The sequence below is a fragment of the Marmota marmota genome, unplaced genomic scaffold (assembly GCF_001458135.2).
Source record: "Marmota marmota marmota unplaced genomic scaffold, marMar, whole genome shotgun sequence".
Classification (NCBI taxonomy): domain Eukaryota; kingdom Metazoa; phylum Chordata; class Mammalia; order Rodentia; family Sciuridae; genus Marmota; species Marmota marmota.
Window position 1 is genome coordinate 20,918,564 of NW_025999990.1, and position 13,335 is coordinate 20,931,898.

General features: G+C 49.0%; 1 protein-coding gene across 1 annotated transcript in view; it reads right to left on the reverse strand.

The window, feature by feature from the left end:
• Positions 1 to 6,476: 6,476 nt before the first annotated feature.
• Rnf165 (ring finger protein 165) overlaps positions 6,477 to 13,335 on the reverse strand; it is a 40,416-nt gene continuing 33,557 nt past the window's right edge. The window contains exon 9 of the mRNA XM_048806586.1: positions 6,477 to 12,831. Within this exon, the coding sequence (XP_048662543.1) occupies positions 12,714 to 12,831 (118 nt within the window). The 3' untranslated portion in view covers positions 6,477 to 12,713. The remainder of the gene's footprint in view (positions 12,832 to 13,335) is intronic.

Consider the following 13,335-nt stretch of genomic DNA (forward strand, 5'->3'; position numbering starts at 1 on the left):
TCGTTCGTCCCCCTTTATCTTATAATATTTTTCTGATATCTCTTATCTCCTGGGCCCAGCGGATTTCGGATATTAGCGCCTCTTATTCTTTTGCAGTCTTTTAAGTGAAGCTTCAGAACAAATAAGTCAAGTCTAATCTTCAAATATAAATGTAGCTATTTCCAACTTTAATTTTCTGCATTCTGGACTTTGATAAATACATTTTTAAAAATGAAAATTAAGCATCATTCTAATCCAAAAAAATTTTTTTGAAATCCAAAATGCTCCAGAATCTGAACATTTTCCAGCCCTCATATGATAGCATAAGTGGAAATTCTCACATCTGACTTCACATGATGGGTTGTAGTCAAAAGGCAGGCACACTTAAAATGTTATAGAAAATGACCTTCAGGCTGTGTGTATAAGATCTATATGAAACATAAACAAATTTTGTAGTTAGACTTGGATCTCAGCCCTATTATACCTCATTATACACACACACACACACACACACACACACATGCAAATATTCCAAAAATCCAAAAAAAAAAAAAATCTGAAATATTTTGATCCCAAACGTAATTTTGGATAAAGGATACTCAATCTGTATGTATATATAGCTAATGCTTTATGTATTACTATAAGCTACCTCAGACTCTTAAAGCCACAAATTCAGAAACATATAAATGAAAATATACCTCCAACACATCTCTAATTTTTAATAAAATAGGTAACGCTGACTTATGCAAAGAAATGAGAATCCAATAAGAGTGTCAGGTACCAGTGAGGGACCAGAAGCTAGTCTTGCTCCAGAGGAACCTCCCAGAGCCAGAAGGTACCCAGCTCTGTTGATGGTAATAGAGAGTGGGAAAGAGCCCCTTCTGTGCAGAAGCTGTTAGGAAGCCCTGTGCTAGTGCAGCCTTCCGGTGTCTGGGAGTGGAACTCGGGGCCAGAAAGGACCTCTGACTCACCAACAGTGGCAGAGGGCAAAGCTGGTTTTGCAACAGCCTCTCTGATCCCTCCACATGCTGTGAAGTTCCAAATGGGACAATCTTCTACACAGAAGCAATGGAGGAGGTGAGAGGGTGGAGCATGGTAGTGGGAAGGAGAAAAGGGATAGGAACCTGGAGTCTTGTAGAACTCATTACCTGCCACATTCCATCTCCACCAGTTTAAAGGCCCCTTTCATCAACATGGCCCTGGGGTTATTACTGGTGCTACTCTGGAGCCTGCATCTTTGACTGGGCACCTCCTTCTTCCTTGGGGGCTCCTGGGGCACTAGGAAAGTTTTATTGCCTGAGGGCCTACAGTCCAAAGGAGCTGGAGAATTGCTTACAAGGCCCTCTGAGAAAGGCAGAAAAAGACTGATCTCTGCTCTGTTCTATTCTCACCTGGTTGCTATGCCCAGGCCTGGCTGCTGCCCCTTCCCCTGCCCTGTATCCTGAGGAAGGACTGAGAGACACCCATGAGAAGCCCCTAGAAAGGGACTTCCCTTCCAGTTTCACTCCATCTGACCCTGGTCTGGGCTTTGCTTTTCCATACATCCCTTTCCTCCAGACAGGGCAGTAAGCAGGGGAATGAAGGTCAGGCAAGCAAAAACCCGGGGTACAAAATTTAAGAAGATGTCCAACCTCAGGCTCCTGCATGTGGAACCTGAGAGCTAAAGTCTCCTTCACTTTTATACCAGGGACACCTTACTGTTCTCACCATAGTCCTGGCCCCAGCAGAAAGACATTTTTCTACCTGCAGCCCCTACAGAGATTTGTACCCCCAAAATCCCAAACTTGAGAGGGACACCCTCCAAACAACCATGGTGAAGGTGAAGAAGTCTCAGTCCCCCAACCTGTCTCACCCCAATGGCCCCTGCCATCAACATGGCCCTGGGGTTATTGGTGCTACTCTGTGATGGGAAAGTGCACCAGAATGCCACCTCTCCCCAGGTCCCTTCCTATGGCTCATGCTGAAGGAAACAAAGGAAAAATGGATCTCTTCCTCCCTGGCCACCTCCTTCCTCTTCCTTCAGTCCTTGTAGGAGCAGCTCATTCCCTCCCCAAACCCCCCGGGTACCCACAGCTCACACTGTTGGAAAGTTCTTCCTTATAAGGACAGTGGTTGAGTGACAAGCTCTATCTTTCCTCGCCTGATTTAGAGACACATCTGTATTAAAGACTATTTGAAGAGAACCATAATTGCATTGCTTTCAAGTAACTGCTAACAAAGTATTTCCAAATAAATATACCTGAGGGTCTACTTTAAAGAAAATACTTTTTTTTTTTTTTTGCAATTAGCAAAAGCTGTTTACATATAAAAGATTGTACAAAGTCTAAAAAACACTTTTGCTTTTAAATAGGTAAAAACAAAAAAACAAAAGCCTTCCCATTCTATTTTCTCAGGTCTTTGGCTGAAAAGCTTTTCATCCAAGGTTTTGATAAGAGTAAACTTGCCTCAGTCCAGATACACCCTATCTGAAATCTGATTATGTGGGGTCCAAAGGGAAGAGATCAGACAGTACTCTGGGCACCCCAGTTCCCGAGGTGTCCATTCTGAACAGGCATCTCTTTACCCCAGCCTCTTTGCAGAACAAGGAACTAGGTGTCAGCCATTTATGGACACCTCAAAATGCCCTAAGCAAGGGGACTGCCGGGAACAGATGGAAGATCTTAACCTCAGACAAAGCCTGAGGGCAAGGTTTTGGACACAGGGGCCTGGAAAATGAATGACCCTTTAGAAAGGAAAGAGCATTTTAACACTATATTTAGAAGGAGCAATTTGGGTGGGGACAGCTGACAGTGGGGAGGAGCTTCTGAAGGGGAGGAGAGAAAGTTTCACACTTCTAGGCTCTGACCTCACTGTGGCCCTTCTTCCAGAGGCCCCCCCACCCCGCCCCAGCTGAGCACAGCAAAGACTGTTCCAAGCCATGATTCCAGAAGTCTCGGTTGTAACCCTTAACCCCCAGCAGGACAGGTGATGGTTGGTGGCTGACCACATAGGAGGTGGCCAGAGAACATCAATGGGAACTGGAAACACTGTGAGAGAAGGAGAGGGAGGCCAGGATAAGAAGATCAAAGAGAAAGATCACAGAGGCAGGGATTTTTTTAAAAAAATAAATCATCATCATCATCATCAGTAAAATTTATATAGTGCTTAGTCTATTCCAGACACGTGTTAAGTGCTTCACACAGATAATTCATGAAATCCTCATTGTTTAAAAACAAACAAACAAAACAAAACCTATGGGTCAGATACTATGATTTATTCCCATTTTATAGATGAAGAAACCAAAGCACAGACAGTTTAAGTAATTTGCCCAAAATCACACAGCTAATAGGAAGCCAATAGGAAGGGCAAGGCTTTCCATCAAATGGTAATAAGATGGAAGCTCAACACACAGTGTAAAACAGAGAAAGGAATGGCTGCCCTGGCTGGTTGTGGGGATAAGACCCTGTAGGGAGAGAAGGCCACTCCCTGTGGGACAAGAGGAGGTGAAGACACATTCTTCTCGGTTTAAAGCTGCTAGATATGACACGTGACTGAGTGCTGAAGGGATAGGGACCAGAAAACTCTAGGCCACAGAAGGCCTGGGAGGGGAGAGGCTTCTCAGGGAATGGGGGATGGGGAAGAGCAGAGTGGTGCTTCCGGTGGTGGGTGGTGCTTTGGGTGGGTGCAGGTGGGGGGGCTGGGGGAGAGCTGAGGACAGATTCCTCTCCTACTTAGTTTGGGAGATCCTGATGGTGACCAGGGGTCTCAGGGCCTGGCAGAAAACAACCCAGATGTTTTCTGAGCAATTTCTTTCCTCCTGGGAGTGCAGTGGGAAGGGGGAGGGGGAGGAGGGAGGCTGAGGATTTTCTCATGAGCTACGCAGGTGCAAAACCCCAAAAAAGAAGCTACGCCCTGAGTCCCCTACCCTGAAAGTAGCCCAGGCCTTTGCTCGCAGGCTGTAAATGTAAACACAGAGAAGGGACCAAGGGACACTAAGAGAGGCAGAGCCCGTATATAGTGACCTGAGAATTGCAGAGCTGGGCCTTGCCTACCATCTAGATGGGTAAGCCAGGTGTCATGGTTTGGCTCTGGAATGTTCCCCAAGGACTCCTGAATTCAGAGGCAGGGCTTTTGGGAAGTGATTCAATCAGGAGGACTCGGAACTCCTCAGTGGATTCCCCCATCGATGGCTGAATGCATTACTGGGCGACGTAGGCCCTGGGGCACGCCTGGGCAGGGTGTATTTTCTCTCAGGCCCTTTCCTGTCCTCTGCTTTCCAGATGCCATGAGCAGCTTTCCTCTGTCTCGCTTTTCTGCCGGGATGTTCTGCCTCATCTCAGGCGCAGAGCTATGGAACTGGCTGGCCACGGACTGAACCTCTGAAGTCATGAACCAAAATAAGCCTTTCCTCCTTCAAACTGTTTGTGTCAAGTATTTTGGTTACAGTGACAAAAGGCTGACTAACACTCTGGGGAAGTACAGCATTTTACCCACGCTCCCATGGAGCTGACTGGGAGAGCAAGGACTCAGAAACCTGGCTTGCCCAGGCACCATGGCACACGCCTGTAACCCCAGAGACTTGGGAGGCTGAGGTAGGAGGATCGCAAGTTCAAGACCAGCACTGGAAACTTAGCAAGACCCTGCCTCAAAATAAAAGATGAAAAGGGCTGAGGGTATAGCTCAATAGTAGAGCATTTGCCTAGATGATATGAGGCCTTGGTTCAATTCCCAGTACTGAAAAACAAAACAACAACAACAACAAAAACCTGGTTCATGGATCCCAAGAAACATAGATAGAAATGTATGCAAAGCTATACAGTTTTGTGTTTCATCTCTCTGAATATGAACCAGGAATTTAAATGGCTCATTAACATATTGTAAATTGTGGAATTTAATAGTAATATATCAATATTGACTCATCAATTATAAGAAATGTATCACATAAATGCAAGATGTTAACAATAGGGTGACCTGGGGGTGGTAAGGAGACAGCAATAGAAATTCTCTATGTTCTACGTTCATTTTTTTCCCACAAACCTAAAACTACTTTAAAAAAGATACTGCCTATTGCTTTAAAAAAAAAGTTCATTGATATGGGTTCTGTTTGCAGCTTATGAAAGAAAGCAATTTTTCAGTTCACTGAGAACAGACTCTGAAGCGTACAGAATTCATGAGCCTGGGCTCCTACCAGGGAACCAAAATCCACACCAACTGTTGACGTCAAGTTCCCTCTCTCCTATGGAGAAAGCAAGGAGCCCTCCAGTTCAAACGGCAAGAGTTTACATTTGAAGGTTGATCAAAAATGATAACTCGACACCCTGGAAGATTCATAACTAAAGCTTAGGAAACTGGTCAATTAGTTGGCTGGTCCACAATCATAAGACAGATTCTTTGAGAGATAAATAAAAGATAAAAATAGTGACTCTCCCCAACTTAGATGCCCATCAATAGTTGAATGAATAAAGAAACAGTGGTACATATACACAATGGAATATTACTCAGCATTAAAAGAGAATAAAATTATGGCATTTGAAGGTAAATGGATGGAGTTGGAGAATCTCATGCTAAGTGAAGTAAGCCAATCCCCCCAAACCAAAAGCCAAATGTTTTTTTCTGATTAGGGGATGCTGATCTGTAATGGGGGGCAGGGAGCATGGGAAGAATGGAGGAACTTTGGATTGGGCAAAGGGGAGGGAAGGGAGAGAGAGGAGGCATTGGGGTAGGAAAGATGGTGGAATGAGACAGATTTCATTACCCTAGATACACATATGAGTGCACGAATGGTGTGACTCTACATCATGTACAACCAGAGAAATGAAAAGTTGTGCTCCATTTGTGTACGATAAGTTGAAATGCATTCTGCTATCATGTATAACTAATTAAAACAAATTTTTAATGGTGACTTTCCTTCACTGTGATGCAGAGCCTGAGATAATCAACTTCTTAGGAGGAAAGGTTATTTTGGCTCATAGGTTTGGCGGTTTCAGTCCATGTTTGGTTGCCCTGTTGCTTTGGGGCCTGTGGGGAGGCAGAGTACTATGATAGGAGAGTGTGGCATAGGGAGTGGCTCACTTCATGGTGGCTGAGAAGCAAAAAGTGCTGTGGTCCCCAGATCCCATTCAAGGGCACACCCCAGTGACCAGCTTCCTCCCAATGGCCCCATTTCTCAAAGGTTCCACCACCCCCAAATAGCACCAAGCTGGGGACCAAGCCTTCAGCACAGGGGCCTTTGGAGGACATTGCAGATCCAAACTATGGTAGAAATAGATAAGAGACACGAAGGAGGAGGAAGGGTGGGGGTGGAGAAGAAGGAGGACAAGGGGAAGGGAGGGGGGAGGGAGGGGGAAGAGGGAGGGAGGGGAAGAAGTGGGAGGGGGGAGAGGGGGAAGAGGGATGACAAAGAGGATCTGGCAATTTGATGGGAGCCAGATCATTGATGCCACCTCATATCTCGGGCGAAGCCTTCCTTCGGATGTGACCTGGGTATGCGTAGAAATAAAGAGCCCGCACGAGTAAGGTGTAGTTAGCAATGCAGTTCATTTTTATTAGTTATAAATAAAGTACAAAAAATCCACCAAAAGTGAATCTAAGCATTTACACAATTCCTAATGTCTTCGCCTTTTCATTGATGCACTATTGCTTTAATATTCATAATAAATATTCTTCTAGCTTTCTGCTATAAAATAGTCTATGTAGCAAAATGTTGCACAGCACAACAGAACAGAACAGCAGGAGGATTACAAAAAAGGACAATCAACACTGAGGATAATCCTTTCACTTACCAGGGGCAACCAAATCACCCCCTGGTGTGGCCGGCTCCAGAGCTGAGAAATTAGCCACATCCATTGCCAGGGGTGGAAGCGGGGTGGGGGTGGTAGGGGAGGCTTGAGATTGGGGCACAGGCCAGCCAGGGCACAAGGCCCTATTCACTCGGTCCCCGAAGAGCAGCGTAAGGCATGCCCATCCGGGAGCCCTGCCAGGGCAGTGTCTGCCAGGCCCAACAGCATGGTGGTCGTACACCCACCAGCGTGATGGGGGATTCCACAGGCTGTGTCCAAGCAAAGCAAGGCTCCAGGGTGGAGGCCGAGGGCAAGCTGGGCAGCAGCAGGCAAGAAGCCCCAAGAAGGGTTCCCGTCCCCAGACCAGAGCAAAGATGGGTTTAGCGGCCATGCCCCATCTGGCCACTTGGGCAAGCCTAACCAGACAGGGTGGCAACTCTAGGTGTCCACTTCCTCCCCCAAGTCAGCACCATCCATCCCCATGGGGCCTCTTGTGGAGGGGAGTCCCCACCAGGCAAAGGCAGTGATGGCAAGAGCCAAGAGGGAAGGCAAGCTGGAAAGGAAGAGGAGGAGGAGAGAGAGAGGAAGGGCATGGGGCAGGTGCCAGCCCACTCAAAGGCTGCTCCCAGAGGCCTGGACCTCCTCTCCCCTTTTGGCTCAAAGACACCTGGGCTCAGCACTGTGCCAGCTGTTGATGCCATTGTTTCCCCAGGCCTCCCTCCTATCACTTCTCTCTGGGGCAGTGACACTGGAGTCCCACCCCTTATCCTCCCTAGCAGCCTCCTGCCCACACCCATGGTCCAGGGGCAGGCCCAGGGGAGATACTGAGAGGAGAGACCACAGTCCAAACTGTGTCCCAGGCAGTTATTGGTGGGTGATGTCCCAGTCACAAAGGCTCCTAGAGATGACAGGATAGGAGTGCCAACCCCCAACACCAGAGTCTGGGACTTCTACCTATCACATCCCTAAACCTAACAGGGCATGGACTTTAGCTTACTCTCCCAATGACCTGCCAAACTCGTGAAAGGCCATGTCCCATATCCAGGAATGTGTCCACCTAATTTACCTCCCTGTCGCCCTCCGGATGTTGCACTTAAAAGGACAGAAACCTTTGTGGACCTCTGTTCTGGGCAAATCTAAGGGCTAAATCCTCCATCCGTTCCCTCTCTTCTCCTTTTCTTTCCTCTCCTTCCCTCCATCTTTCTCTTTTCCTTTTTTTCCTGAGAGGGCGAGATAGGTCCCCCATCCCCAGATCTGTGTCATATTCTATCTGAATCAGAGGCATCCTAGAGATTCCCACTCCTTTCGCCTCCCTTCCCTAGCACAGAAAAACTGACTCGGGAGGTCAAGGACTGGCTCACAGTCAAGGGAAGACCACAATGGAGCTGATCCGAAAACCCAAGCCTCCTGGCCCCGCTATCCAGGCTCGTGTAATGAGTCAGACTTTCAATTTTCTTACACTCCTGCTGGCAATGTACCAAGGGCTCCAATTCTGGAACCTTAGAAAGGTGGAGCCCAAGTGGAGACAGTGACTTCTAGAGCCCAGAGACCTCCTTCAGGGGATGAAGCCTGGGTGGACTGAGGCTGTAAGAAGCGGGAAGGAAGAAAGAAAAGCAGGTTAATTGCAGGGGTGGAGGGGTCGGGGCGAGGGTGCCAAGGGTAGCAAGTGAAAGGATTACCCCAGTCTGCTGACGAGTGCAAATTATATTTATATATGTGCTAAATACAGTCACTATATTGGAGTTTTTCACTAAGTCACAGCATACAGAATCAAAGGTTTGCATTTCGTATGGAATGTATCCAAAGAGGCCAGCACCACAGTAGGACAGCTTGCAATCACACACCCTGATAGTTTGGACGAAATAAAGTTCTCGGAATTTTATTTAATTTTTTTTTTTTGTATTCGTAGTTGTTTGTCATCGTACCAATGCATGCAAAGCATTCCACTCCCAAAAACAACGCCGAAATGAGGTAATAGGAGTAATAAAAAAAATTAGTATCCTTTCTAAATAAATAAATTATAATTAAAAATGCAAAACAACTATAAAAATAATTAAATAAGAACCCACGATATCTACAAGTTAGTCATAAATTATGATTGTTAAATATAAGGCATTTAAACTCACAAAACCCTGTAAACTAGCAACGTGCCATGTTTTTTTTTTGTTTTTTTGTTTTTTTTCATTTTTGTTTTTCTATCAGCTGAAATCGCTCTAGCATTTGCTCTACGCGCGCAGGAGATGAAACACGAGGGGACCTGACAGACGTTGCTACAGCCCCACACGGGGAGTGTTGGTCCCGCCAGCGGGCGGGGGGCTTGGGGATTTCTTCAGGGGGAAAAAAAAATCTGGTGCTTTTTCTTCACCATTGAAAAAACTGTGCTTGTTCGTTAGGCGTAAAGAGTTAAGAATACTTGCTCGGAGGCTGAGAGCCTTTGCAGAAGAGAGCCTGAGTCCCGCCACAGGTGGTGGGCGAGGGCGACAGGGCCGGGGGTCCTGGCTGGGTGGAGGACACTGTGGCCCCTGCCCACCCTCTGCTGCGCCCAGTGGCTCGTGGCGTTGGGTTGATTGATTAGTGTCCTCGGTGGACCCGCTGCAGCCATGGCTGCGGTTTGGAGGCCCAACTTGAACCCTGGGGCTGCTCTTGCCCCAGAAGGCACTCATGCGTCTCAGTCAGGAAAGGGTCTGAGTCCCTTGAGTTGAGCAGGAGGACTATAGGTGTCTCCCTCCTGGAGGTGGTGGGTGTGAGATGCTGAGGCCTGAACCTGCCTCCTCTCCGCTCTTCCCAGGCTCCCGGGCCAGCTGGGGTTGGGGGGGCTCGAGGGAGCAGAAGCTGGCACCTGCTCTTCTCACCCAATTGGCTTCTCTGCTAAGGAAACAGGAGCCAGGAGGGCTCAGAGTGACTGTCCCCTCTCTCCTGTCCCTACCTGCAGGATACAAGGATCCCAGAGAGATGGGGAGGGGAGGGAGCTTCAGGATCTACTCCCTCCCCAGCCCAGTCCCTGTAGCCTGGGGCACTTGGAGAGCCTGCAGAGAATAGGAGGGAGGAGGGGACCAGGTCCCAGTCTCTTACTCAACGTGTGTACCCTCAGCCTCTGAAATGAATGTTCATGCCCGCAGAAGTCCTTTTCAATGGCCCAGTCAGCACACAGCTCTGACTTGAATGATGTGTTGATGTTGGGGGATCATAGAATGTGAGTGTTGGGAGAAATTCTAGCAAGCATCCACTCCAACTCTCCTGTGTCATAACTGGGGAAACAGGTGCAGAGAAACACAGGAGGAGGGTTCCGGCATCAACCAGTTTATCAGTGAGGAGCCAGGACTAGAACCTGGAATATGAGCTCTACTTCAACCCCAGTTCCCCCACAGATTCTCTTCCCCTGCTAGCCTTCCAGACCAGCCTCAGGGAAAGAAGAAAAGACTGACCCAGGAGAGGACTCGCCTACCCTACCCAGTCCACCCTGGTGATCTCCATTCCAGAGCCGCCTTCTGATGAATTCTTGGTTTTGACCCAGGCATTGGGGAGGAGGGGAGAAAATTCCCAACTCCCTGTGGCTATGAGTAAGCAGTATCTCCAGTGTCCTTCCCCACCAGTGGGATGTCCAGCCTTGTCCTGGAGACACTTCACACACTGCAATCACTGCCCCAGACGACCCAATGCCCATCACTGCTGACCCTGAATCTTGAACTCTTCACTGTTTCTTGCACTATTGGACGTGTCCTGTCTGGTCTTCGACTGTAAGCTCCTTCAGGCAGGGACGTTGTCTTCTTAGCTCTCATCTTTCCCAGCACCTGCACCGGTAGGCACTCAACAGAGATTGTATGGGACACCAGAAGATTGGTGCTGGGAGAGACCTTTGTCTGGATAAGATTCTGGAGTGACATCCCTAGGGAGCTGCTTCCCCAACTCTGTCCCGGGGTGTCCAGAGTAGCCTTTGCTCCAGATGGTGCAATGGTGTTAGAAGGTTCTACCTCAAGCTAAAATCAGTCTCCCTGTCATTGTCACCCACTGGTCCAGTTACCCCTGACAGCAGCAACATAGATTCAAATATCCTTAACTGCATGGAATTTCTTCATTTATGTGACGAGTGTCCTGTCCCTTAGTTTTTTTAATATGAGGGCATTGAGAGTGGGCTAGGGGTTGAGGTGAGGGAGGCTTTGAAAGCAGTGCAAATGAGGAGAACGGGGGAGGGGCGGGGAAGGAGGAGGAGGAGGGGCAGAGGAAAGTCACAGAATTCCAATGGATCTGGTGTTTTCCACATATGGATAGAGAGTTGGGTTTGGGTTGGAATTTGATGGATTTCCCCATCTCTAGTCTTCTATCCTCCTATCTCTCTGTTCCTTTGGGGGGGGGTTCAGAAAAATTGTGGGATGATACACAAAGACCACTGGGAGGTCACTTGGAGCTTCCAGATCTGTCTCTTCTGGCACCCCCGACCCCAAACCCTAAGAAGTTCCCAGGAGAGAACAGAGAATGCAGAAGATGGTGGACAGAGATATTAATCCTCAGGACATCTAGGTGAGGTAGAGGGAGTGGAAAGGGGATACACTGTTGTTTCTCCCCACTGGAAGGAGAAGGAAACTGAGGCACAGAGGAAGAAAGGGGCTTGCCCATGGTTATCTAAGATTCAGAGAAGGAGCCAGAGGTTAGGGACATAGGACCTCCCACACCCAGCCAAAGTGGTCTCAGAGCCAGGGCCATCTCTGAGGAAGTGATCAGGACTTGAAACATCCCAAAGAAAGCTCAAGTTCCTCCTCAGGTCCGTGGTGCTGGACCTCAGCTCTGGGTGCTATGCTAGCTGGGAGCGTTTTGGCCAAGGTCAAGTGTCCATTGCCTATGCTATTTGATCTGCATCATCTGGTTAATTTTTTGCATAGGGAGGCAGTGGCTACATTGCCTCTTTGTGACAGGACAAGAGCCTAATCTAAAGAAAGAAGCTGGAGTGAGCAGGGGCCCCCTGTCCCGGGGAACACTGAGGCTGCGGTAACTGGAGGTCAAGTCCACCCTGGTTCAGTGTGGAATGCAGGGAGGGCGGGGATGGCCGGGCTGAGAGGTGAGCCCTAGAACTGAAAGCCCTCCCTCAGGACAGACTTCCCCCCTTCCCCTGCTGGGCTCTACCTTCCTCACCTGGCCTGAACCCCTGGGAAACCCCTCGAAGACCCCCATCTGCTCTTTGTCCAGTCCTCCCCTGCCCGGATGCCCCTTCCACACTCCGTGCACTGTAAACATGAGAAAATCAAAAGCCAAGGAGAAAACAAAAACAACAGAACGAGAACCCCCCTCCCACCTCCCAACTGGGTGAAAAAAAAATCATCCTTTTTCACCGTAAACAGGATTTGGCTTTTCTTTCTTTCTTTTTTTTTCTTTTCACCTTTGATTCCTTTTTCCTTTCTCTCATAAAGACGGGAAGATTGGGGCTGTCGTTGGTTGGTTCAGTCAGGCACCAAAACAAGAAACTCAATGAGAAACATTTGGTGCAAGTTGGGCAATAGCGACATGTCCACCACAAGATGACTAGAGCACCACACACGACATTTTTCTTAAGCTAACATGCTCCGGCTGCCATCCACAGAAATAGCTAGAGACCCCTACATGGTTTCTACGTGGTCGAGAGGTATATGTACAATCCTTCGAAGGACAGGATTGAGGGGCCGGTCTATCGGCTAGTACCCTCGGATCACATCTGGGTTCTCCACAGCGTGGGCCCCCCACTCCCGCCCTGCTCTGGGCACGGCCAGCTCCCTCCCTCCTGTGCAGCAAGGCGGATGGGGGCAGTGGCCACTCTGGATGGGTGGGTCCTCCCCCACCCCCTCCTCTCCCTCGGACTCGGATACCACCAACTCCTCTTTCCACGAAATGTGCTTGCAGGCTTCTCCTCTACGTCAAATGGCTCAGAAGGCAAAGTTTGGCTGCAAGGGCTATGGCCGTGGGGGGACCTGGTGAAGGAAATGGGGCGTCCACTGGCTAACTCCTCCCTCAGCTGTCAGCTCCCAGTTGTGTCTCAATGTCCACTCGGCAGATGGGGCATTTCTTGCTCATGGCGAGCCACTGGTCCACGCAGAGTTGGTGGAAGAGATGCATACAGGGTAGGCGTCTGGAAGAGAGGAGGAAAGCCAGGTGACCAGCGTGGGGGTGAGGGGAATGGCTACAGCAGGAGGTGATGTGAGGGGAACGGCTGCAGCAGGAGGTGATGTGAGGGGAACGGCTGCAGCAGGAGGTGATGTGAGGGATCTTGAGGGGACCAGGAGACACACCCAGGACCACTAGGTAATTGCCAAAGAGGGAGCCTTGCAGGAGCCCTGCCCTAGAGTGGGGCTATGGCTAAGTTAGGAAGGGAGCCTCAGGCCCTCCTCCATGAAGCCCAAAGCAAAGCCACGATGTGGCCCCAGACCATCCCCAGGCCAAACGTGGCACCGTTCTTCTACACTTTCCCTCCATGCATCCTCATCCTCCGTCAACACATCTAGAACATTCCATGCCCCATCCTCCCAGTGCAGTTCCGAAGCACACTACAGCACACCTGGCACACTCACACGCACCTGCAAAGAAGCACCCTCACCCCAGACACAGTGCAGTGGCCGCTCACCAATGCCTGTGC